General features: G+C 48.6%; 1 protein-coding gene and 1 non-coding gene across 2 annotated transcripts; both read left to right on the top strand.

The window, feature by feature from the left end:
* LOC140418070 (uncharacterized) lies at window positions 1-25,622 on the top strand. The gene is made up of 2 exons (XM_072501495.1): window positions 1-1,516; window positions 21,904-25,622. Exons 1-2 carry the CDS (start codon window positions 653-655, stop codon window positions 22,807-22,809), a joined length of 1,770 nt encoding a protein of 589 aa, XP_072357596.1. The 5' UTR covers window positions 1-652; the 3' UTR covers window positions 22,810-25,622.
* trnav-aac (transfer RNA valine (anticodon AAC)) lies at window positions 2,763-2,835 on the top strand. Its single transcript has one exon. It is a non-coding gene; the product is annotated as a tRNA-Val (tRNA).
* Window positions 25,623-26,260: the final 638 nt, after the last annotated feature.

Genomic DNA, 26,260 nt, shown 5'->3' with positions numbered 1-26,260 from the left:
TTGACCAACCTCACAGGCAGGAAGTTCGAGGTCATGAGGCAGGAAGTGTGGGCTGGAGACTTACAGCTTTTGGGAAATTGAGAGAGGAAAGAATGTTCCATAGAAACTAGAATTGTCTGTTCTGAATTTCTATCCTGGATTGACAGTGATGTCTGTGGTGAATTCCTTTACAGGATATTAGCAGAAGTGGGACCGATAGACTGAAATCTCAATCGTCGCATCGAAATCTGATCTGAATATCATTGGCCTTAGAATTAGGTTGGAAAAAGGTTTGTCTGTGCTGTCTGCTTCAGAAGATTTTAAACGTCAGTGTGACTGGAAAAGCCCCGAGACACACACACACCCGAGTGAGAGTGTTCCAGGGCACTTGACTGTGGAAAGAGCTTTAACCAGTTACAGCCAGAAAATAAATCGCACCATTCACAGTGGAGAGAGACTGTACTCGTGTTCTGTGTTGGTCTGGTTCAGCTCTTCGTTGCAGCTCGAGTGACACAAGAACGCATTCACCATGGAGAAACCTTGGAAATGCGGGGACTGTGGGAATGGATTCATATCCCCATCTCATCTAGAAATTCATCGACGCAGTTACACTGGGTAGAGACCATTCGCCTGCTTTGTGTGTGGGAAAGGATTCACTCATTCATCCCACCTGATGAGACACCAGCGAGTTCACACCGGAGCGAGGCCGTTCCCCTGCACTGAGTGTGGGAAGGAATTTACTGCTTCATCCGACCTGCTGACACATCAGCGAGTTCACACTGGGGAGAAACAATACACCTGTTCTCTGTGTCGAAAGGGATTCAGCCAGTTACCTCATTTGCAGACACACCAGCGAGTTCATACTGGAGAGAAACCGTACACCTGCTCAATGTGTGGAAAGGGATTCAGTCAGTTATCCCACTTACAGATACACCAGCGAGTTCACACTGAGGAGAGGCCGTTCATCTGTTCAGAATGTGGGAAGGGATTCACTAATTCATCGAACCTGCGGACCCACCAGCGAGTTCACACTGGGGAGAGGCCGTTCACCTGCCCCAAGTGTGGGAATGCATTCGCTCGCACATCCAGCCTGCAAGCACACCAGCGGGTACACACCGGGGAGAGATTGTTCACCTGCTCCAAATGTGGGAAGGGATTCGCTCAGTTGTCCAGTCTACTGACACACGAACGGGTTCACACCGGGGAGGGGCCGTTCACCTGCTCCAAATGTAGGAAGGGATTTGCTCAGTTGTCCAGTCTGCAGAAGCACCAGCGAGTTCACACCGGGGAGAGGCCGTTCACCTGCTCCAAGTGTGGGAATGGATTCACTCAGTTGTCCAGTCTGCGGACACACGAGCATGTTCACACCGGGGAGAGGCCGTTCACCTGCCCAAAGTGCGGGAAAGGATTCATTCAGTTGCCAAGACTACGGACTCACCAGCGAGTTCACACCGGGGAGAGGCCGTTTACCTGTCCTGAATGTGGGAAGGGATTCACTCATTTAGGTAGTTTGCTGAGACACCAGCGAGCTCACAAGTGATGACAGGGGATGGATTCTGCTGTTATTACTGCTGTTAATCACATCCAGGACTGAACCATGTTCATCCTGACAGTGGGTGAAGTGGGAGGGTTTCTTTCTGCTGGACTGGCCGGTCTCACGACTTTGCTTCCAGTGGGCTGATGCTCGTTGAGCCTGGGAGAGCACATTTCCACTGAAATGATCCACAAAAGGACATGTATTTTATTCTGGATAATAAATAATGTGTTTCCTACCACTACAGGTAGATTTATAATAAATACATTTGTCTCTGTTCCATTGAGTCCACAGCACATTGCCAACACAGAGCCAAACCAGTCGGCTCAATTGGTCTCTGTCAGTATTGATGCTCCACATGAGCCTCCACCCACCCCTCTTCATCTCCCCCCATCAGCATCTCCTTCTATTCCTTTCTCCCTCATGTATGTCTCTCGCTGCCCCTTCAATGTATTCATGTTGTTCACCTCAACCACTCGCTGTGGTAGCGAGTTCCACATTCTCACCACTCGCTGGGTAAAGAGGTTTCTCATCAAATCCCGATTGGATTATTGAACCCCTTCATCATCTTAAAGATTTCCATCAGGTCACCCTTCAGTCTTCTCTTTTCTAGAGAAAAGCAGCTCCAGCCTTTCCTGAGGGTGAAATGCCCTCAGTTCTGGTATTATTCTTGTGAATCTTTGTTGCACCTTCTCCAGAGCCTCTATTTCCTTTTCCTAAATGGAGATCACAGTTGTTGACGGTGCTCCCAGTGTAATCTAACCCTGGTTCGAAACAAGTTGAACACAACCTCCCTGCTTTACAATTCTATCCCTCCAGAATGGAGCCCTAGATGTGGGCCCCACACTTTAGGAAAGATGTGAAATTCTCAGAGAGGGTGCGGAGGGGATTTAGAAGAATGGCACCGGGGATGAGGGACTTCAGTGAGTTGGAGGGACTGGAGCAGCTGGAATTTCCCTCTTTAGATCAGACAGCATTTAGAGTGAGGAATGGTGCCATTCGGACCATTGAGTCCATTTTGGCTCACTGCAGATCAAACCGTTACCCCATTCTATCCCGTATCCCAGTCAGTTTATTTCCCTCAAGCGCCCATCCAATTTCCCTTTGGAAACGTTCCATCATCTCTTCTTCTGCCCCCCTCTTGGGAAGTGGGCTCCCGATATTTCCCTCTTTCTTTAAATGCAAATGAGGTTCAGAAAGCACAGAAGGAGGCCATTTCACCCACTGTTCCCATGCTGACCATTACAGCGTTTCTGTAGTGTAGTGGTTATCACGTTCGCCTAACACGCGAAAGGTCCCCGGTTCGAAACCGGGCAGAAACATTTTTTGGGGCAGCATGGTAGCATTGTGGATAGCACAATTGCTTCACAGCTCCAGGGTCCCAGGTTCGATTCCGGCTTGGGTCACTGTTTGTGCGGACTCTGCACATCCTCCCCGTGTGTGCGTGGGTTTCCTCCGGGTGCTCCGGTTTCCCCCCACAGTCCAAAGATGTGCAGATTAGGTGGATTGGCCATGATAAATTGCCCTTAGTGTCCAAAATTGCCCTTAGTGTTGGGTGGGGTTACTGGGTTATGGGGATAGGGGGGAGGTGTTGCCCTTGGGTAGGGTGCTCTTTCCAAGAGCCGGTGCAGACTCGATGGGCTGAATGGCCTCCTTCTGCACTGTAAATGTTATGATCTATGACTCTTTAAACGGTGTAAGTAACAAGGTCAAGGAAGCCATTTTTAACTAACATGTGGGGATTTATTTTAAAATTAATACTGTAAATGCTTGTGGAAGATACACAGCAACAGAAATTGTTAAAACTAAGAATTTCTTCTCCCATTTGGTTAAGCTACACAACATCACATTCTGTCAAATCTGGCTCAAGAAAATGGCTGATTGTTCAATCCGATCATGATTAGTCAGGAAGAAAGCTATTGTCTGAAGATAAATGTGGACAAGAGAGACTTTGAAGCTCTGATTGGCCTCAACATTTGAAACTGTTTGAATAAGAGATTATATAGAATCAGATAAAGGGATAGTATGAAACAGTTCTATTGTATTCCTGTCTGAGATAATGAGAGAAGGTGGTGTCAGTAATTGAAGATCCAATTAAATTAATCCAGTGACCAAATTGACTCATGGTCATGTTACAACAGGCCCAGCTCTGACGTGAGGTAATGGTCACTTTGGGGATAAAAGGTCTTCCTTGCTGGCCAAGTACTGAAGATTCCCGAGGCCGAGTTCCAAGGAAATTACTGTGAAAGAAAGAGCCAGACTCCCGAGGCTGAATTCCACAAGAATTACTGTCAACGAAGGAGCCAGAGAGGGTTACGCTTCTACAGACTGATCACCCGCATAAAAGTCAATGTCTTAAAGTTGTTCAGTAAACTTTTTTCATCGAATAAATGTTTTTTAAATTTACTCTCCACAGAATTCTGCCTTTGTCTTAATTGGTTAAAGTCTTGTCCGAACCAAAGCAAATGTAATAAGTTGGGGCTGGCTGAAATAAATTAAGTTCCAGATAACAAGATCAGATAACAGAAATCTTCAATTTAGGAACTTGAAGGTGCAGCATGATGGCGCAGTGGTTAGCACTGTTGCCTCATGGCCCCAGGTTCGATACACGATCACTTTCCGTGTGGACTTTGCGCATTGTCCCCGTGTTTGCATGGGTTTTGCCCCCACAACCCAAAGATGGGCAGGGTAGGTGGATTGGCCACGCTAAATTGCCTGTTTAAAAAAAAAACTTTAAAACATTTAGTTTTAAAACTTGCATTTCTATAGCGCCTTTTGCAACCACAGGTCGTCCCAAAGTGCTTTACAGCCAATGGAGTACTTTTGAAGTGTAGTCACTGTTGTAATGTAGGAAACGCAGCAGCCAATTTACACACAGCAAGATCCCACACACAGCAATGTGATAATGAGCAGATGATGTGTTTTTAGTGATGTTGACTGAGGGATAAATATTGACCAGGACACCGGGGATAACTCCCCTGCTCTTCTTCAAAATCGTGGCTGTGGGAACTTTTACACCCACCTGAGAGGGGCAGACAGGGCCTCAGTTTAACATCTTATTTGAAAGACGGATGCCCTGACAGTGCAGCACTCCCTCAGTGCTGGGACCATGAATGTTGAATGTGATTTTTGTCCTCAGGTCCCTGGATTGGGATTTGAATCCACAACCTTGACTCAGGTGAGAAAGCTGCCCACTGAGCCACGGCTGACACTATCGACAATATAAAGATAGAAAGGGAAAGTTACCCTTTAAAACCCCTTTGCCTCCATTGTCTAAATCTAATAATAAACCCCCCAGTATAAATAACATGGATTTGACTGACAAATTTTGAAGTGTATGTTTAGAGCCACAAGTTTCAACTTCCTATTTGAGCTTCGGGCACTTTTCTGTCTCTATTGCTCGTGTCAATGAAAGGCAGGCGATGGAGCTGAGGCTGAATTTAGAACATAGAATATACAGTGCAGAAGGAGGCCATTCGGCCCATCGAGTCTGCACCAACCCACTTAAGCCCTCACTTCCACCCTATCCCCGTAACCCAGTAACGCCTCCTAACCTTTTTTGGTCACTAATTATTGTCGCCAATCTACCTAACTTGCACGTCTTTGGACTGTGGTAGGAATCCGGAGCACCCAGAGGAAACCCACTCAGACACGGAGAGAACGTGCAGACTCCGCACAGACAGTGACCCAGCGGGGAATTGAACCTGGGACCCTGGCGCTGTGAAGCCACAGTGCTATCCACTTGTGCTGCCCATTCGCTGAGAACAATGGGGCCTGCACCCCAGTTGGGAAACTGCCATGGGCGTCGCACTAATAGAGAGACAGGAAGGTGATGGAGGACTGACTGGGAAATGGGTCTCCAACCAATTGTTATATCGGTCACTCAGAGCTAAAGAGAAACCAGTCTCTTTAAATACATATACAGGGAAGAGGCTGCAATTAAATTTGTCCCTTTTAACCTGCACAAAAACAGGAGGCTCAGATTCACAGGCTGCAGGAGGAGTCCATTCAGCCCATCGTGCCCCTGCTATCTCTTTGAAAGGTCTCTTTGATTCATCCAACTGCTCTGCCCTTTCCCCACAGCCCTGCAAATTCTTCCCTTTCAAGTATTTAATCTTTGGAAAGATACCAATGAATCTGCTTTCAGGCAGATCAGAGCAGCTCGCTGTGTCAAAAAATAAAATCTCATCTCCCCTCTGGCTCCTTTGCCAATTATCTCAGAGGGACTCACTTTCTGTTAAAGAGCCAGTCAACCCCTCTCACCCACTTTCCCTAAAGTACATCAATCTCATCATAAGTCCAGAAAAATCAAATATTGTTACTGTTACGAACCCTGCTGATGTTAAATGTGAGAGTTTCCCCAAACCCAGAATGGTAGCTGGAACACCGGTTCTTAGTGGGGCATATTTTCAATTTGGTAAATTGTGAGAAAAATATGTGGACCAGGGAGGAATAGTCCAGTCGTTGTGTGAGCAATTCATACAAAATATTTATGAACTTGAGGAAAAAGAACAGGACAAGAAGGACTATAATACACTACAACACTTAATAACACTGATGGCTATAGACATACAGTATCACATGAATTTTCCCCTTCGTTCCCAACTACCTACGTTCCCTGAACTTTGAGATGCGCCTTTGTCCCTAAACATCCAATATTATGTAACTCAATGAGCTAAATGCAGCAAATAGTTACCACGCACATGTTATTTGCCACGTTTGGGATAAAAAAGATCTTCAGCTTCAGTAAAGGTGAAATCTGCGACTTCTATTTGGGAGACTGTTTCCGCAGCTGGGTGTGGTTATGATTGTAGCTTTCTGTCTCCCTTCCCCCAGTCATTGTGCTATGGATATATCATTCCTTCCGTTTGATGTTACCCACCCTGTGGTATCAGATCTTAGCATATACATGTCAATTTCCTTTTCTCTCTCTCTTCTATAGCCCATTGTTCTCATCTAGTCACAGAGGTAAACACTTCCTTTTCTCACTGTTATGCTAATTTACATCTCAAAATCTCTTCACACAATTGCACGTAACAACTCCATGTTTTCATTTATTTTGCCCCAATTTCATTATTTTAATCTTAATTTTCCCATAATTCTTAACGTTCCTGATAAAGGTTTATTAATGAAACAGAACATGGGTAAAAAAGAAACAGAAAATGACTTGAGGATCAAAGACAACCAAAGTAAAAGGATGTTCACAATGTTCTGGACCCAAATGGTTTCTCTTTAATTCATCTGTAGCCTGTTCCCTGCCCTCTTTGTGGAACACCTCCGCTCAGTCCACAAGCATGACCCTGACCTTCCACTTGCTGCCATTAGAATTCACCACCTTGCTCTCAGGCTCACATTTCTGTCCTCGGCCTGCTGCAATGTTCCGGAGAAGCCCAACACAAGCTGGACCAACAGCCCCTCACCTTCCCATGAGGCACTTTACAGCCTTCTGGACTCAACATTGAGTTCAACAACTTCACACCCTGAACTCTCTCCTCCATTTTGATTTGTTTTTTTGCCGAGTGCCAGTCTGCATCTTGTTTTCATGTTTTTTGCTTCCAGACAGAGCTGTCCTTTATTCTGCCATTCACACTTACTCTGGACCAATGCTGTTTTTTTTAACTACAACCATTGCCTCTCCCTTTGCCTTTTGTTCCAGGATATTTTTGACATTTAATCTCAGCCACACTCTAACCAATTCCTGACTTTCCCTTTTGTTCTACCTGACCGTCCCCCTTTCTCACCAGCATCAAACCCATCACATTTCTCCCTCTCTTTAGTTCTGAAGCAGAGTTACATTGGACGTGAAACATTGGGCGAAATTCTCCCCCAACGGCGGGATGTCCGCCGACTGGCGCCAAAGCCGGCGCCAATCAGACGGGCATCGCGCCGGCCCAAAGGTGCGGAAGGCTCCGCATCTTTGGCGGCCTAGCCCCAACATTGAGGGGCTAGGCCGACGCCGGAGGGATTTCCGCCCCGCCAGCTGGCGGAAATGGTGTTTGTTTCCCCGCCAGCTGGCGCGGAAATGCGGCGCATGCGCGGGAGTGTCAGCGGCCGCTGTCAGTTTCCCAGCGCATGCGCGGGAGTGTCAGCGGCCGCTGTCAGTTTCCCGCGCATGCACAGTGGGGAGAGTCTCTTCCGCCTCCGCCATGGTGGAGGCCGTAGCGGAGGCGGAAGGGAAAGAGTGCCCCCACGGCACAGGCCCGCCCGCGGATCGGTGGGCCCCGATCGCGGGCCAGGCCACCGTGGGGGCACCCCCCGGGGTCAGATCGCCCCGCGCCCCCCCCCCCCCCAGGACCCCGGAGCCCGCCCACGCCGCCTGGTCCCGCCGGTAAATACCAGGTTTGATTTACGCTGGCGGGACAGGCAATTCCTGGGCGGGACTTCGGCCCATCCGGGCCGGAGAATCCAGCGGGGGTCCCGCCAACCGGCGCGGCCCGATTCCCGCCCCCGCCCAATCTCCGGGAGCGGAGACTTCGGCGGGGGCGGGATTCATGGCGGCCAACGGCCATTCTCCGACCCGGCGGGGGGTCGGAGAATGACGCCCATTATCTCAGTTTCTCTCTCCACAGATGCTGCCAGACCTGCAGCGTTTTTTCAGTTTTCTGTATTTATTTCCGTCTGTCTGTAGTGGGGAAAAACATTATTTACTATCCAGGATAAAATACACACCCTTCATCAGCTTTTGTGGATCATTTCAGTGAAATGTGCTCTCCCCGGCTCAAAGAGCAACAGTCCACTGGAAACAAAGTTGTGAGACCGGCCAGTCCAGCAGAAAGAAACCCTCCGACCCTCCCACTTCACCAAGTGTCAGAATGAACATGGTTCAGTCCTGGATGTGATTAACAGCAGCAAAAACAGCAGAATCCAACCCCTGTCATTACTCGTGAACTTGTTGGTGTCTCAACAGGTTGCATAAAAGAGTGAATCCTCTCCCACACTCGGCACAGATGAATGGCCTCTCCCCAGTGTGAACTCGTCGGTGTATCCGCAGATTGGCTGAATCACTAAATCCTTTCCCACATTCAGAGCAGTTGAATGGCTTCTCCCCTGTGTGGATTCTGTGGTGCGTCTGCAGGTTGGAGGGATCATTGAATCCCTTCCCACACACTGAGCAGGTGGACGGTCTTTCCCCAGAGTGAACTCGCTGGTGTGTCCGCAGGTTGGGTACATCCATGAATCCTTTTCCACATTCAGAGCAGATGAATGGTCGCCCCCCGGTGTGAACCCGTTGGTGTGTCAGCAGGGTGGATGACAGAGTGAATCCCTTCCCACGCACAAAGCATATAAATGGCTTCTCGCCAGTGTGAACTCGCTGATGTCTCAGCAGATCACTCGACATAGTGAATCCCTTCCCCCACTCAGCGCAGGTAAAAGGTCTCTGCCCAGTGTGAATGCACTGATGTCTCAGCAGGGCAGACGAATGACTGAATCCCTTCCCACACTCAGGGCAGGTGAACGGTCTCTCCCCAGTGTGGACACGACAATGAGTTTCAAATGCAGACGGGCTATGGAATTCCTTCCCACAGTCCCCACATTTCCAATGTTTCTCCATGGTACGAGTGTCCTTGTCTCTCTGCAGATTTTACAGTCAAAGCTTCTTCCACACACACAACACGTGTATGGTTTCTCGGTGCTTGTCCCGTCACACTGATGTTTAAAACCTTCTGAAGCAAACGGAGCAGACAAACATTTTCCCTTCTGGATTTAAAGGCCGATTCAGGTCCAAATGGATTGAGTAACTGGCAGATCTTGATGTGACAATTGGTTTGAGATTTCTGTCTGCAAATCCTTGCCGTCTAATACCCTGTCAAAGGAGTTTACAAAAGTCATCACTGTCAGTACAGGATAGAAATTCTGAACAGACAATTCTAGTTTTGATGGAACATTCTTTCCTCGCTCATTCCCCAAAAGCTCTAAACCTCCATTCTCACTCTGCTGTACTGAATATACATCCTCTGAATTCTCCCAAAGGTGCTGATTAAAGTGGATCGACAGATCCATATGACTGTAAGACATAGGAGCAGAATTAGGCCCCTCGGCACATCGTGTCTGCTTTGCCATTCAATCATCTCTGATATTTTCTCATCCCTATTCTCCTGCCTCCTCCCCATAACCCCTGATCCCCTTATTACATAGAACATACAGTGCAGAAGGAGGCCATTCAGCCCATCAAGTCTGCACCGATCCACTTAAGCCCTTACTTCCACCCTATCCCCATAACCCAATAACCCCCTCCTAACATTTTTGGACACTAAGGGCAATTTATCATGGCCAATCCACCTAACCTGCACATCTTTGGACTGTGGGAGGAAACCGGAGCACCCGGAGAAAACCCACGCAGATATGGGGAGAACGTGCAGACTCTGCACAGACAGTGACCCAGCGGGGAATTGAACCTGGTACCCTAGCGCTGTGAAGCCACAGTGCTAGCCACGTGTGTTACCATGCTGCCCAATTAATAAGACCATAAGGCATAAGACATCCAGGCTCACTACTTCCTACACAGGACACAGAGACCTGGAAATAGGTAGGCAATATGGGTCATCATGTCCTGGAACCCGCTGCCTCGGAGGGTGGTGGAAGCGGAGATGATCAATCATTTGTAAATGAATTTGAATGGACGCTTGAAGGAAATAAACATTTTGGGGAATGGGGATATAGAGAGCGAATGGGGATGACTGGAATGTTCTACAGAAATCAAATGGACTTGAGTTAATCAATGGACTCCTGTGCTGTAATGATTCTATGACTGGACTATATAATGTAGCTCCAGTACAATATTAAACGTCTGGGAACAGTAATAAATGTACTTTATTACAGAACCATCAATAATATATCTAATTTGTACCATATAACTGATGCACGATCAATGACACAAAGACGAGAGTTGGATGAAATCGAGGCTTTATTACACTAAGTTGTGTGGCCTCCTACAGCAGCTGGCGAAATGGCTGCTGTACTGGGAGCACACATATTTATACTCTGCCTACTGGGCAGAGCCAGCAGGCAGGGAACTACCCCCCTACCTGTAGTACAGGGCCTTACCGTAAAGCACCTATATCAATATCCTATATTTACAATATATACATCGACTACCACATTCACCCCCTGTTAAAATTGAGTCCGGCGGGTGGGGGGGGCGGAGAACTATATACAGGTAGACGTTTTAAAGCGCAGAAAAAAAAAATTGAGTCCAGCGGGGTGGAGGGGAAAATTCTATACAGAGTGATGATGTTTTAAAAGTCCAGGTCATGTTACAGATTCAGTCGGTCCGGAGCCTTGATCTGCCGTTGGGAGCGCCGCAGTGCTGGCGGCGATTCCGGTGTCGGTCTGGTCTTCGGTGGCTCCGGGAGTGTGCCGAAGTCCTCTTCATCCCCGGGTGTGGGCAGGGGGAGGACAGATTGTCCTGGGGCGGAGGTTGCGGCTGGGTGCGCCGGGGGGGGGGTGTTGGTGGGTGGCGCTGTATCTTGGCGGCCGTCGGGGTGTGCTACATAGGCGTACTGTGGGTTGGCGTGGAGTAGCTGTACCCTCCCAACCAACGGGTCCGCTTTGTGGAGTCCATAAGACATAGGAGCGGAAGTAAGGCCATTCGGTCCATCGAGTCCACTCCACCATTCAATCATGGCTGATTTCAACTCCATTTGCCCGCTCTCTCTCCATAGCCCTTAATTCCTCGAGAAATCAAGAATTTATCAACTTCTGTCTTAAAGACACTCAACGTCCCGGCCTCCACCGCCCTCTGTGGCAATGAATTCCACAGACCCACCACTCTCTGGCTGAAGAAATGTCTCCTCATCTCTGTTCTAAAGTGACTCCGTTTTATTCCAAGGCTGTGCCCCCGGGTCCTAGTCTCCCCTGCTAATGGAAACAACTTCCCTACGTCCACCCTATCTAAGCCATTCATTATCTTGTAAGTTTCTATTAGATCGCCCCTCAACCTCCTAAACTCCAATGAATATAATCCCAGGATCCTCAGACGTTCATCGTATGTTAGGCCTACCATTCCTGGGATCATCCGTGTGAATCTCCGCTGGACCCGCACCAGTGCCAGTATATCCTTCCTGAGGTGTGGGGCCCAAAATTGCTCACAGTATTCTAAATGGGGCCAACTAATGCTTTATAAAGCTTCAGAAGTACATCCCTGCTTTTATATTCCAAGCCTCTTGAGATAAATGACAACATTGCATTTGCTTTCTTAATTACGGACTCAACCTGCAAGTTTACCTTTAGAGAATCCTGGACTAGGACTCCCAAGTCCCTTTGCACTTCAGCATTATGAATTTTGTCACCGTTTAGAAAATAGTCCATGCCTCTATTCTTTTTTCCAAAGTGCAAGACCTCGCACTTGCCCAGGTTGAATTTCATCAGCCATTTCTTGGACCACTCTCCTAAACTGTCTAAATCTTTCTGCAGCCTCTCCACCTCCTCCATACTACCTGCCCCTCCACCTATCTTTGTATCATCGGCAAATTTAGCCAGAATGCCCCCAGTCCCGTCATCTAGATCGTTAATATATAAAGAGAACAGCTGAGGCCCCAACACTGAACCCTGCGGGACACCACTTGTCACCAGTTGCCATTCCGAAAAAGAACCTTTTATTCCAACTCTCTGCCTTCTGCCTGACAGCCAATCGTCAATCCATGTTAGTACCTTGCCTTGAATACCATGGGCCCTTATTTTACTCAGCAGTCTCCCGTGAGGCACCTTATCAAAGGCCTTTTGGAAGTCAAGATAGATAACATCCATTGGCTCTCCTTGGTCTAACCTATTTGTTATCTCTTCAAAGAACTCTAACAAGTTTGTCAGGCACGACCTCCCCTTACTAAATTCATGCTGACTTGTCCTAATCCGACCCTGCACTTCCAAGAATTTAGAAATCTCATCCTTAACAATGGCTTCTAGAATCTTGCCAACAACCGAGGTTAGGCTAATTGGCCTATAATTTTCCATCTTTTTCCTTGTTCCCTTCTTGAACAGGGGGGTTACAACAGCGATTTTCCAATCCTCTGGGATTTTCCCTGACTCCAGTGACTTTTGAAGGATCATAATTAACGCCTCCACTATTTCTTCAGCTATCTCTTTTAGAACTCTAGGATGTAGCCCAACTGGGCCCGAAGATTTATCAATTTTTAGACATTAGTTTCTCTAGCACTTTCTCCTTTGTGATGTCTACCATATTCAACTCTGCCCCCTGACTCTCCTGAATTGTTGGGATATTACTCATGTCTTCTACTGTGAAGACTGACACAAAGTACTTATTTAGCTCCTCAGCTATTTCCTCGTCTCCCATCACTAGATTACCAGTGTCATTTTGGAGCGGCCCAATGTCTACTTTTGCCTCCCGTTTGTTTTTAATGTATTTAAAGAAACTTTTACTATCATTCCTAATGTTACTGGCTAGCCTACCTTCATATCTGATCCTCTCTTTCCTGATTTCTCTCTTTGTTATTCTCTGTTTGTTTTTGTAGCCATCCCAATCTTCTGACTTCCCACTACTCTTTGCCACATTATAGGCTTTCTCTTTTGCTTTGATGCATTCCCTAACTTCCTTTGTCAGCCATGGCTGCCTAATCCCCCCTCTGATAACCTTTCTTTTATTTGGGATGAACCTCTGTACTGTGTCCTCAATTACTCCCAGAAACTCCTGCCATTGCTGTTCTGCTGTCTTTCCCACTAGGCTCTGCTCCCAGTCGATTTTCATCAGTTCCTCCCTCATGCCCCTGTAGTTACCTTTATTTAACTGTAACACCTTTACATCTGATTCTACCTTCTTTCTTTCAAATTGGAGATTGAATTCTACCATATTATGATCACTGCCTCCTAAGTGTTCCCTTACTTTAAGATCTTTTATCAAGTCTGGCTCATTACATAACACTAAGTCCAGAATGGCCTGTTCCTTCGTGGGCTCCATCACAAGCTGTTCCAAAAAGCCCTCCTGTAAACATTCAATGAATTCCCTTTCCTTGGGTCCACTGGCAGCATTATTTACCCAGTCCACCTGCATATTGAAGTCCCCCATGATCACTGTGACCTTGCCTTTCTGACATGCACTTTCTATTTCATGGTGCATTTTGTGCCCCTGGTCCTGACCACTGTTAGGAGGCCTGTACATAACTCCCATTATGGTTTTTGTGCCTTTGTGGTTCCTCAACTCTACCCACACAGACTCCACATCATCTGACCCTATGTCGTTTAGTGCTATTGATTTAATTTCATTCCTAATTAACAAGGCAACCCCGCCCCCTCTGCCCACCTCTCTGTCTTTTCAATAGGTTGTGAATCCCTGGATGTTTAAATGCCAGTCCTGAACCCCCTGCAACCACGTCTCTGTGATGCCTACCACATCATACCTGCCAGTCACAATCTGGGCCACAAGCTCATCTACCTTGTTCCGTACACTGCGCGCATTTAAATATAGCACCTTTAATTCTCTATTGACCGTCCCTTTTTATTTTCTTAGTGTGGTGGACCTTGGTTTCCTGAGCCTTTCCATACACTGTGTCATATTTTGTGGGATGGGGACTATCGTAACCTCTCCTGAGTTCTGTCTTTTCATGCTTTTTTGTATTCCTAAGCAGCTACGCTTCCCACTGATTACTTCACCTCTTGGTTCCCTGACTTTCCCTTCCCCCCCAATCTCTAGTTTAAAGTCCTATTGACCACCCTATTTACTCTTTTCGCCAGAACACTGGTCCCAGATCGGTTCAGGTGGAGACCACCCCAACGGTATCGGTCCCCACTGTCCCAAAACTGATGCCAGTGTCCCATGAAAAGGAACCCCTCTTTCCCACACCACTCTTTCAGCCACGTGTTAACTTCCCTTATTCCTGCCTCCCTATGCCAATTTGCACGTGGTTCGGGCAGTAATCCGGAGATTATGACCCTTGGGGACCTGTTTTTTAATTTGAATCCTAGCTCTTTATAATCTCTAAACAGGTCCTCTTTCTTAGACTTGCCTATGTTGTTGGTACTGACATGGACCACAACAACTGGATCCTCCCCCTCCCTCTCCAGTATCCTTTCAAGCCGGTCAGAGATGTCCCGCACCCTTGCACCGGGCAGGCAACATACCATGAGGGACTCTTTATCCTGCTCACAAAGGATACTATCTATCCCCCTGATAATAGAATCCCCTACAACTACAACTTGCCTATTTACTCCCTCCCCTTGAATGGCCTGCTGAACCATGGTGCCTTGGTCAGCTGACTCATCCTTCCTGCAACCCTGTTCGCCATCCACACAGGGAGCAAGTGCCTCATACCTGTTGGACAGGGTCAAGGGCTGAGGCTCCTGAGTTCCTGACTGCTGGTTCCCTTTACCTGCCTGACTTGCAGTCACACCCTGCTGTCCCTGGCCACTGGCAGGATTTAAACCACTTACTCTGACAGGTGTGACTGCCTCCTGAAACACAGTGTCCAGGTAAGTCTCCCCCTCCCCTCAGTGTTTGAAGCTCAGACTCCAGCTCATCAACTCTGAGCCGGAGCTCTTCGAGCAGCCAACACTTACTGCAGATGTGGTCGCTGCAGCTCGCAATGGGATCTGCCAGCTCCCACATCAAGCAGTTCAAGCACATCACCTGACCAGCCATCTCTAATTAATTAATTAGTTTAATTTAAGTTTACGAGTTTAGCTGTGTTTTTTTTAAATTTGGGGCAGATTTGCTATCAACCAATCAGATCACAGCTTCCCTCTTACGTCACTTTTGGAGAAAAGAAACTGGAAAACAGGAAGTTACCGTTAGGTTTTTATACTCACAGAGACTGCTCCTCCTCCTCCGAGCGGCTCCCGAAACTAGGCAGCGATCCCCGGGTCAAAGTAGGTTTTTATACTCACACAGAGACTGCTCCTCCTCCTCCGAACGGCTCCCGAAACTTTCCTGGTTACCTCACTGCACCAAATTACCAAGTTTCAAATTCTCACTCTGTCTGTGTCTCACTCATTGAGGCTGTGTCTCCTTGACCAGGGCAACGCTTCGTGTTTACAGGGGAGGTCCTGGAGCTGCGAGCCAAGTCGGGAGGGACACCCCGGATGTGGACTTCCTAGGGAAGGCAAAGAGATGTTCATGGGGGGTTTCGTTGGTCGCGGTGCACAGGAGCGACCGAATGGAGTGCAGTGCGTTGGGGAGGACCTCCTGCCAGCGGGAGGCCGGGAGATTTCTGGACCGTAGGGCCAGCTGGACGGCCCTCCAGACCGTCTCATTCTCCCTCTCCACCTGCCTGTTTCCCCGGGGGTTGTAGCTGGTGGTCCTGCTCAAGACGACACCCGTGTTGAGCAGGAAATGACGCCGCTCATCGCTCATGAATGAGGGTCCCCTGTCGCTGTGGACATAGGTGGGGAAGCCGAACAGAGCGAAGATGGTGTTGAGGGCTTTGATGACGGTGGCAGACGTCATGTCGGGGCATGGGATGGCAAAGGGGAATCTGGAATATTCATCGACCACACTGAGGAAGTACGTGTTACGGTCGGTGGAGGGGACGGGCCCTTTGAAGTCCACGCTGAGGCGTTCAAAGGGGCGGGAGGCCTTCACCAGGCGCGCACGGTCTGGCTGGTAGAAGTACGGTTTGCACTCCGCGCAGACCTGGCAGTCTCTGGTGACAGCCCTGACTTCCTCGACGGAGTAGGGCAGATTGCGGTCCTTGATGAAATGGTAAAAACGTGTGACCCCCGGGTGACAGAGGTTGTCGTGCCGAGTCCGGAGTCGGTCCACCTGTGCGCTGGCACATGTACCTCGGGATAGGGCATCAGGGGGCTCGTTGAGCTTACCGGGGCGATACAAAATCTCGTAGTTGTAGCTGGAGAGCTCGATCCTCCACCTCAAGATTTTATCATTTTTAAACTTACCCCGCTGTGTGTTATTGAACATGAAGGCTACCGACCGTTGGTCAGTGAGGAGGGTGAATCTCCTGCCAGCCAAGTAATGCCTCCAATGGCGCACAGCTTCAACGATGGCTTGGGCCTCTTTCTTGACGGAGGAATGCCGAATTTCGGAGGCATGTAGGGTTCATGAAACAAACGGCACGGGCCTGCCTGCCTGGTTGAGGGTGGCGACTAGAGCGACGTCTGATACATCGCTCTCGACTTGGAATGGTAACGTCTCGTCGACCACGTGCATTGCGGCCTTGACGATGTCGGCCTTGATACGGTTGAAGGGTTGGTGAGCCTCGGCTGTTAAGGGAAAAAGAGTGGATTGAATGAGTGGGCGGGCCTTGTCCGCATAGTTTGGGACCCACTGGGCGTAATAAGAAAAGAACCCCAGGCATCGTTTGAGGGCCTTGGGGAAGTGGGGAGGGGGAGTTCCATGAGGTGGCGCATGCGGTTGGGATCGGGCCACAGAACTCCGTTCTGGACCACATAGCCGAGGATGGCTAAGCGGTTTGTGCTGAACACGCGCTTCTCCTTGTTATAGGTTAGGTTGAGGAGAGTGGCGGTGTGGAGAAATTTGGCAAGGTTGGCGTCACGATCCTGCTGATCTTGGCCGCAGATGGTGACACTGTCCAGGTACGGGAAAGTGGCCCGCAGCTCGTACCGATCAACCATTCAGTCCATTTCCCGTTGGAAAACCGAGACCCCGTTGGTGACGCCAAAGGGAACCCTAAGAAAGTGGTAAAGGTGGCCATCTGTCTCGAAGGCAGTGCATGGGCAGTCCGCCTTGCGGATGGGGAGCAGGTGGTCGGCAGATTTCAGGTCCACAGTTGAGAAGACCCAGTACTGTGCAATCTGATTGACCATATCAGATGTGCGTGGGAGGTACATGCGTTGAGCTGCGTGTCCCTATTGATGGTCTGGCTGTAGTCCACGACCATCCTGTGTTTTTCCCCAGTTTTCACAACTACCACTTGGGCTCTTCAGGGGCTGTTGCTGGCCTCGATGATGCCTTCCCATAGCAGATGCTGGACCTCGGACCTGATGAAGGTCCTGTCCTGGGCAGTGTACATTCTGCTCCTGGTGGCGACGGGTTTGCAATCCGGGGTTAAGTTTGCAAATAGGGAAGGTGGGTCGACCTTTAGGGTCGTGAGGCCGCATACAGTAAGGGGTGGTAGGGACCCGTCAAATTTCAGTGTTAGGCTCTGGAGGTTGCACTGGAAGTCCAGGCCGAGTAGCAAGGCAGCGCAGAGGTTGGGGAGGACCTAGAGGCGGAAGCCGCTGAACACCACGCCCTGGACAGTGAGAGTGGCGATGCAGTACCCCGGATCGCCATGGAGTGGGACCCGGAGGCCAGGGAGATTCTCTGGTTAGCGGGGTGTACCGCGAGGGAGCAGCGTCTTACCGTATCGGGGTTACTGAAGCTCTTGGTGCTCCCGAACTCCAGCAGACAGGAGATCTTGTGCCCAGCGATCTTCACGTTGGTAGAAACCGTTGCCAGGTTGTGTGGGTGAGACTGGTCAATCGTGACCGAGGTGCGACGCGGCTGGTCGGCGGCGGCAGCGGGCGGCGGGTGGCCAGATGAGGTGCCCGGGGGGCATGGGTCCTGGTAAGATGGCGGCGCCCACGGGCCGCACGTGTCGTGGGAAAAACAAGATGGCGGCGCATGACGATCCTGGAGAGAACAAGATGGCGACACGTGGTCCGGGAGGGGAAGATGGCGGCGGCCACTGGCCGCACGTGGGGGAGCTGGAACAATAGCGGCGACTGTGCGGGCCTGGCACACTGCAGCGAAGTGCCCCTTCTTGCCACTGGCCTTGCAAAGGGCCCTCCGGGCCGGGCAGCGCTGTCGGGATGTTTGGACTGCCCACAGAAGTAACATTTGGGGTCCCCGGGGTTGGTTGGCTGTCGCGCGGCACAGGCGTGGGGCTGGCTGAGGGCGGTCACTGGTGGGGTCCACAATGGGGCGGCCGTCTGCGGAGTCCACCATGCACAGGAGGGGTGGGCCGTGCGGTCGGGGGCGTAGGCCTGGATGTTGCGCGAAGCGACCATAAGCGAGAGCGGTAGCTTTTTGGTTTCCGCGAGGTCGAGCGTGGCCCTTTCTAAGAGGCGCTGGCGGATATAATCGGACCCTATCCCCGTCTCTCATGAGCACCTTCGAGTGCTCGGTGGCCGAGACGGCCTGACAGTCACAGTATCTAACTAAGGGAATCAGGGCACACCAGAAATCTTCCACTGACTCACCAGGAAGTTGACAACAAGTGGAGATGAGGTGCCTGGCGTAGAGCGTGTTAGTCCGTTGAGCGTAGTTTTCCTTCAGTAGCGTCATGGCGTCTGCGTAGGTCAGCACGTCCTGGATAACTGGAAAGATGTTGGAGCTCAGCCGTGTGTAGAGGATCTGAATTGCCTGAGCTTCTGGAATTGGGTCTGGCGCAGACCTGATGTAAGCTTCGAAACAGGCTAGCCAATGTTCAAAGTCCTTTTTGCCGTTGTCTGATTGCGGATGCAGCTGCAGGCGATCCGGCTTGATGCGGAGGTCCATCTTCTGAAAAATTCAGTGTAATAAATTGATGCACGATCAATTACACAAAGACGAGAGTTAGATGCAATCCAGGCTTTATTACACTAACATGTGTGGCCTTCTACAGCAGCTGGCGAAATGGCTGCTGTACGAGGAGCACACATATTTATACTCTGCCTACTGGGCGGAGCCAGCAGGCAGTGAACTACCCCCGTACCTGTAGTACAGGGCCTTACCATAAAGCACCTGCACCGACATCCTCTATATACAATATATACATCAGTGGTGACTACCACAATAACAACACTAGGCATATCTCTGTCTGATATTAATTTACTGTCCCCTTAAATGTCAGCCATCTCCTGGGGAAACCAGCCCTTTAATTGTGAACATTCAGAAAGAGACCATCCTTTTAGCCAGACAAATAACTGTGTCAAGCTGAGGGAGCAAAGGATGTCAATGTCTTTAAGAGAGAGAGACCTGGGCCAAGCTTTGCAGAGTCTGCACCCTCCCTGGATTCACTTCCTTTCCCTTCAGTTGCTGCAAGTGACCAATTGAAGGTCAGAATGCGAAAAGAAATGGAAAGGGGGAGAAAAGAAAGTGTTTTACTCACAGATGTATGAAAATGAAAATCGCTTGTCACGAGTAGGCTTCAATGAAGTTACTGTGAAAAGCCCCTAGTCGCCACATTCCGGCGCCTGTTCAGGGAGGCTGGTACAGAGGAAGTTTCAGTCGGTGTGAAGCTCAATCCTCATTCATACAAAGCCCGCGCTCTGATTGGCTGGAGGACCAGAGTCCTGTCAGTCCTCCCAGTCGTCAACACCTCAGTACCCCGCACACGCGCAGCTTTCCCTCGACCTTGGGCATGCGCAGTCCCGGACCGTGGGGGGAGGGGGAGATCACAGAGCGGCCGGTCGCCTGGAAAAATTGTCTCGAGGAGAAAGAGGGGGAGGGAGAAGAAATGGCGGGGGCGTGTCCGCGGGCGCACTGGAACCCGGACACGTCAACGCGCATCAGCGTGATTCCTTTTGGACGATTCAGGCAGGGCTCCATTGTGACGCAGAGGGGCGTTCCCAGCACACAGTCTCCCATTGGGAGCAGTAGCCCTGGTCACAGAAACAACACCCTGCGGGTTGGACACCTGCTCGGAGCGTCCCGTGGCCCACTCCCACGTGGGGCCTGTCCCCCCCTCCCCCTTCCTACTGACAAGTTGGAGATTGACCAATGGACAGCCGCGGATGATCGGTCGTGCTGTGTGCCGCCAGCAAATCAGGGTCCGGGCTTTGTGACAATGGCTTCCTCCACTGTCTGCCCAGCAAAGCTGCTGCTCCTCTGTCTGAGTGAAGATTGAGCTTCACACAGACTGAAACTCCCTCCTGTGCTCAACATCTGTGAGTAAAACACTTCCCTGTTTCCCCATTGCATTTATTTTCTTATTCTGGTTTTCCATTGTAGACATGTTTAAACCCCCAGGCCCAGATGAGATGTATCCCAGGCTGCTGTAGGAGGGAAGATTTCAGAGGTTCTGACAAATTTCAAATCTTCTCTGGTCACAGGAGCGGTGCCAGAGGACTGGAGGACAGATAATGTGATACTAAGGGAAGTGGGGGAAAAACATTGAATTACAGCCAGTGAGTCTATTCAGTTTCCTCCAACAGTCCAAAAATGTGCAGGTTAGGTGGATTGGTCATGCTAAATTATCCCTTAGTGTCCAAAAGGTTAAGTAGGGTAGGGGGTGTGGGCTTAGTCGGGTGCTCTTTACAAGGGCCCGTGCAGACTTGATGGGCCGAATGGCCCCTTCTGCACTGTAAATTCTATGATCTCTATGAGCATTCTGAGGGGCAAAATTAATCTCAAATTGGGGAGGCAAGGATTAATCAAGCACAGTCAGCATGGTTTGTCAGCGGGAGATCGTGTCTTTCAAATTTGATTTGAATTTTTCGAGGAGATGACTAGGTGTGTAGATGAAGGTTGTGCAGTTGATATAGTCTACATGGACTTCAGTAAGCCTTTTGACAAGATCTAACATAATAATCTTTATTAGTGTCACAAGTAGGCTTACATTAATCCTGCAATGAAGTTACTGTGAAAATCCCCTCATTGCCACACCATGGTGTTTTTTTGGGTACACAGGGAGATTTCTGAATGCCCAAATCACTCAACAGCGTGTCTTTCGGGACTTGTGGGAGGAAACTGGAGCACTCGGAGAAAACCCACGCAGACACAGGGAGAATGTACAAACTCTACATAGTTAGTGACCCAAGGCCAGAATTGAACCCCGGTCTCTGGTGCTGTGAGGCAGCAGTGCTAAACTCCGCAACACCCATAAAGGGGTTTGGGGGATAGTGTGGAAAAATGGTGCTGAGGTAGATCGGTCAATGACCTCGTTGAATGGTCGAGCAGGCTCGATGGGCCGAATGACCAACTGCTGCTCTTATTTGTTCGGATCTCTGTGCCCTGGACAGGAAGCGGTGAGCATGGATCTCTCAATCAGCCTGAATCAGCACCTTCAGGAGAATTGGGAGGGTGAATATTAGATACAGCAGAGTGAGAATGGAGGGAGAGTGTGTGGGATGAAGCTTTTGGGAAACGAGAGATGAAATTATGTTCTTAGAAATTAGAAATGTCTGTTTTGAATTTCTATCCTGTACTGGCAGGGATGCATTTTCCATATTGTTTTTGCAGGATATTAGAAGAGGGGGAATTACAGACAGAAATCTCAAACGTCACATCAAGATCTGATAGATATATTCAATTCATTGGGATCTGAATATCATCGGCCTTTGAATCTAGAAGGGGAAAGATTTGACTGATCTGTTGGCTTGAGAAGATTTTAACCATCAGTGTGACTGGAAAAGCACCGAGGCACTCACACCCGAGTGAGAGTGTTCCAGAGCACTGACTGTGGAAAGAGCTTTAACCAGTTACACAGACTGAAAAAAATCACTTTATTCACAGCGGGGAGAGACCGTACGTGTGTTCTGTGTGTGGTCAAGGGTCCAACTGATTGTCGAACCTGGAGATATACAAGGCGATCCAAAACATGGAGAAGCCATGGAAATGTGGGGACTGTGGGAAGGGATTCAGAGCCCCGTCAGAGCTGGAAGCTCATCGACGCAGTCACACTGGAGAGAGACCGTTCACCTGCTCTCGGTGTGGGAAGGGATTCAGTGCTTTGTCCAGCCTGCAAAGACACCAGCGAGTTCACACTGGGGAGAGGCCATTCAGCTGCTCTCAGTGTGGGAAGGGATTCACTGAGTTATCCGGCCTGCAAAGACACCAGCGAACTCACACTGGGGAGAGGCCGTACACTTGCTCTCAGTGTGGGAAGGAATTCACTCAGTTATCCAACCTGCATAAACACCAGCGAGTTCATACTGGGGAGAGGCCGTACACTTGCTCTCAGTGTGACAAGGGGTTCACTCAGTCATCCCACCTGCAAAGTCATCAGCGGGTTCACACTGGGGAGAGGCCATTCACCTACTCTCAATGTGGGAAGGGATTCACTCAATTATCCGACCTGCAGATACACCAGCGAGTTCACACTGGGGAGAGACCCTTCAGCTGCTCTCAGTGTGGGAAGAGATTCAGTCGGTTATCCAACTTGCAGACACACCAGCGAGTTCACACTGGGGAGAAGCCATTCACCTGCTCTCAGTGTGGGAAGGGATTCACTTTGTTATCCAACTTGCAGACACACCAGCGAATTCACAGTGGGGAGAGGCCATTCACCTGCTCTCAGTGTGGGAAGGGATTCACTCAGTTATCCACCCTGCAGATACACCATCGAGTTCACACAGGAGAGAAGCCGTTCACCTGCTCTCAGTGTGGGAAGGAATTCACTCAACTATCCCACCTGCAGAGACACCAGCGAGTTCACACTGGGGAGAAGCCATTCACCTGCTCTGAGTAGGGGAAGGTATTCAGTGATCTATCCCCACATTTGGAGACACCAGTGAGTTCATGCTGAAGAGAGGCCATTCATCTGCTCCCAATGTGTGAAGAGATTTTGTGACACATAGCAACTGCTGAGACACCAACAAGTTCACAATTGATTACAGGGGTTGGATTCTGCTGTTATTGTTTCTGCTCTCAATTACACCCAGAACAGCATTTTGTTCATTCTGTCAGTTGGTCAATGCTGAGGGTCGGATGGTTTCTTTCTGCTGGACTGGCCGGTCTCACAACTTTGCCTCCAGTGGGCTGATGATGTTTGAACCTTGTTGAGATCACCCAGTTGCGATTACCTGGTTCCAAATTTCATGAGGACCACAGAGTGAAAAGGGAATTTGGACATTGGTGCTTTGAAGGTATTTGTTTCCCATTTCTGTTTGGAACCCTGCAAATCATGCCACGTTGCCATGAAGATGGGCTGTGGTGGTTACACGGTTCTTTTCTTTAATTTATCTGGGTGTTTCTCACAGAAGGAAACTGACAAGGTCTGAGGGGAAAGTTGCCTGTGGCAGATTGGGAACTTAAAATGAAAAGTATGATGACAGAGTTGCTATCATTTAAGGAATTGTTACATATTAACATAAAATATAAATTCTTTTCAGAAACAAAATCCAGGGCAGCAGGGTGGCGCAGTGGGTTAGCCCTGCTGCCTCACGGCGCCGAGGTCCCAGGTTCGATCCCGGCTCTGGGTCACTGTCCGTGTGGAGTTTGCACATTCTCCCCGTGTTTGCGTGGGTTTCGCCTCCACAACCCAAAGATGTGCAAGGTAGGTGGATTGGCCACGCTAAATTGCCCCTTAATTGGAAAAAATGAATTGGGTCCTCTCAATTTGAAAAAAAAAAGAATCAAATCCAACAAGAAAAGTGATGGCCAACATATGAAAAGTTAAAGATATTATTAAATCAAAGGAAGGCTCAAAGTGGCCAAAATAGTGGTATGCCTGAGCATTGGGAACCAGTATTAGATTCAGCAAAGGAGGACCACAAAACTGGTAAAGAGAAAATAGAATATGAGAACAAACTGGCGGGAAACAGAAAAACCGACTGGAAAAGCCCCCGTGTGTGTGAAACAAAAAAGATTAGCCAAGACCACGTGGGTCCATTCCAGGCAGAGACAGCAGAATGTATTTAAAAAAAATAAATACATTTAAAGTATCCAATTCTTTTTTTCCAATTAAGGGGCAATTTAACGTGGCCAATTCACCTACCCTGCACATCGTTTTGGGTTGTGGAGGCGAGACCCATGCAGACACGGGGAGATTGTGCAAACTCCACATAGACAGTGATCCGGGGCCGGGATCAAACCCAGCCCTCGGCACCATAAGGTAGCCGTGCTAACCACTGTGCCACCCCGAGACAGGAGAGTTTATAATGGGGAATAAGGAAATGGCAGAGAAAGAAACTGTCTGTCTTCACGGAGAAGATACGGAAATTGTCGCCAAAACACTTGAGAATTAAGGGAATAGTGAGCACGAGGACTGAAAGAGATTAGTGATCGATTATTGATTCATTGATTTATTCATGGTTTTAGGTGCTAATTAAATGCATAGCTAAAGAGTGAAATTATTTCAAATGCCTTGACTGTGAAAATACAGTCTTTGTTTCAGATAATGAATCAACTATTGAACTCTAGTGTCTTGTCTATGGAAACGTAAACATTGTTTCAGTGAATGTTTCATATAATGAATAGACTATTGTATTTCAGTGCATTTAGCAATAAGAATGTATCAACTAATTAGTTACAGCAAGGTCTTTGGCCAGCAGTGGCGTGAGAAACCTATTCTCATGAGGCTGCGCAAATAAACGCTGAATTAACTTTGCTGGACACCAGTCAATCTTATGTAATGGCTCTTGTTTGATTAATAAATCATCCTCTAAGTAACAGACATCTATTTGAACAAATCAGGAGGTCTCAGCTGAGAATTAGAGACCAATGAGAGTAAATGAGGGATTAGATCATAGAGTTAGGGTTAGGGGTAGGTATAAATAAGGATTCCTTTAAAGTATGACCTTGTGGCCGAGATCTCTTTCTTGAAATTCTGCCTTCCTTAATTATTGAATCACCCTATTCATTTATTTTACAGTGATTTCTTTCTGCTTTTATGTTTGATGCTATTCTTGCCATGTATTTGATCAGCTCATGTATTGTTTGATATTTCATTTCTGAGTTTTGATTTCGATCTTATGCAATTGTATCAAAGTGAATAATTAGCAATAAAGTTGTATTTTCGACACCGCCAATCAACCGGACAATCGAATCTTATTAGAATAAGGTGAAACAAAAGTTCCTACAATTTGACAAGCCTGCAAGGAGGGAGAGGCCAAACACCACACCGAGGATCGGGTTGAGGATTGGCAGAACCGAGGTAAGAGACCCTCACATCTACGACCGTTTAGAGTTGGGTGTCCTCCTACACACCCCTTATGAACACGCCCGAGTTGAATTTTGCCCAAGTCTCAGTAACAGACAGGCATCTGACAATGGTATCTATGTATTGTACGGCATTACAGGGAGATAATATTGCATCCTTCCGATTAAAAGAATAATCTACGACTTGAGGCCCGGGGTTAGAAAAGACTATTTCAGAGTTGAAATGGCAGCCGAGGGTCTGCCTACGACGTCTAGGGGTGGCCGGAAATGCAGAAAATATGTTTCAGATAACAAAGAGTTACATAGAACAGCGATTTGATTTGACCAAAACCGGTATCGCGATGGAACAGAAATTTTTAAAGTACGATACATCTGAAGGACAATGGCCTCTTGATGATATAATCATAGAATTTACAGTGTAGAAGGAGGCCATTCGGCCCATCGAGTCTGCACTGGCTCTTGGAAAGAGCACCCTACCCAAGGTCAACACCTCCACCCTATCCTCATAACCCAGTAACCCCACCTAAGGGCAATTTTGGACACCAAAGGGCAATTTATCATGGCCAATCCACCTAACCTGCACATCTTTGGACTGTGGGAGGAAACCGGAGCACCCGGAGGAAACCCACGCACTCACGGGGAGGATGTTCAGACTCCACACAGACAGTGACCCAAGCCGGAATCGAACCTGGGACCCTGGAGCTGTGAAGCAATTGTGCTATCCACAATGCTACCGTGCTGCCCTATAAGGAGAGTATGGGGAAAAGCTACCCCTATGAGAGATAAAGACCGGACCAAACGGTCCCTGATTGTAATAAGTCAGCTCCGAAAAAGAGACAAGTCTATAGCAAGTACTAACTATGATCGCGAAATAAAAAAACAGAAGGAGCAATTCCGGGCAGTCTGTGTGGAGCTAAAGAGAGAAAAGCCTAAACTCGAAAAGCTAGAAAACTTACAGGAAGAAGTTGCGAGACTTAAACATGAGGCATTTGAGCTGAATTCAGGAAAAAAGAGCTACGATTAGGAAAAAGCGAGTTAGT

Source organism: Scyliorhinus torazame, chromosome 5 (assembly GCF_047496885.1).
Source record: "Scyliorhinus torazame isolate Kashiwa2021f chromosome 5, sScyTor2.1, whole genome shotgun sequence".
Taxonomy (NCBI): domain Eukaryota; kingdom Metazoa; phylum Chordata; class Chondrichthyes; order Carcharhiniformes; family Scyliorhinidae; genus Scyliorhinus; species Scyliorhinus torazame.
Note: the sequence above shows the minus strand (reverse complement) of the source record. Positions and strands in the feature narration are given on the sequence as shown.

Coding starts and splice junctions, on each gene's coding strand:
- LOC140418070 (XM_072501495.1), top strand. CDS start 653: ATGAGACACCAGCGAGTTCACACCGGAGCGAGGCCGTTCCCCTGCACT. Junction 1,517..21,903: donor GACACCAGCGAGCTCACAAG/TGATGACAGGGG, acceptor GGGTCCAACTGA/TTGTCGAACCTGGAGATATA.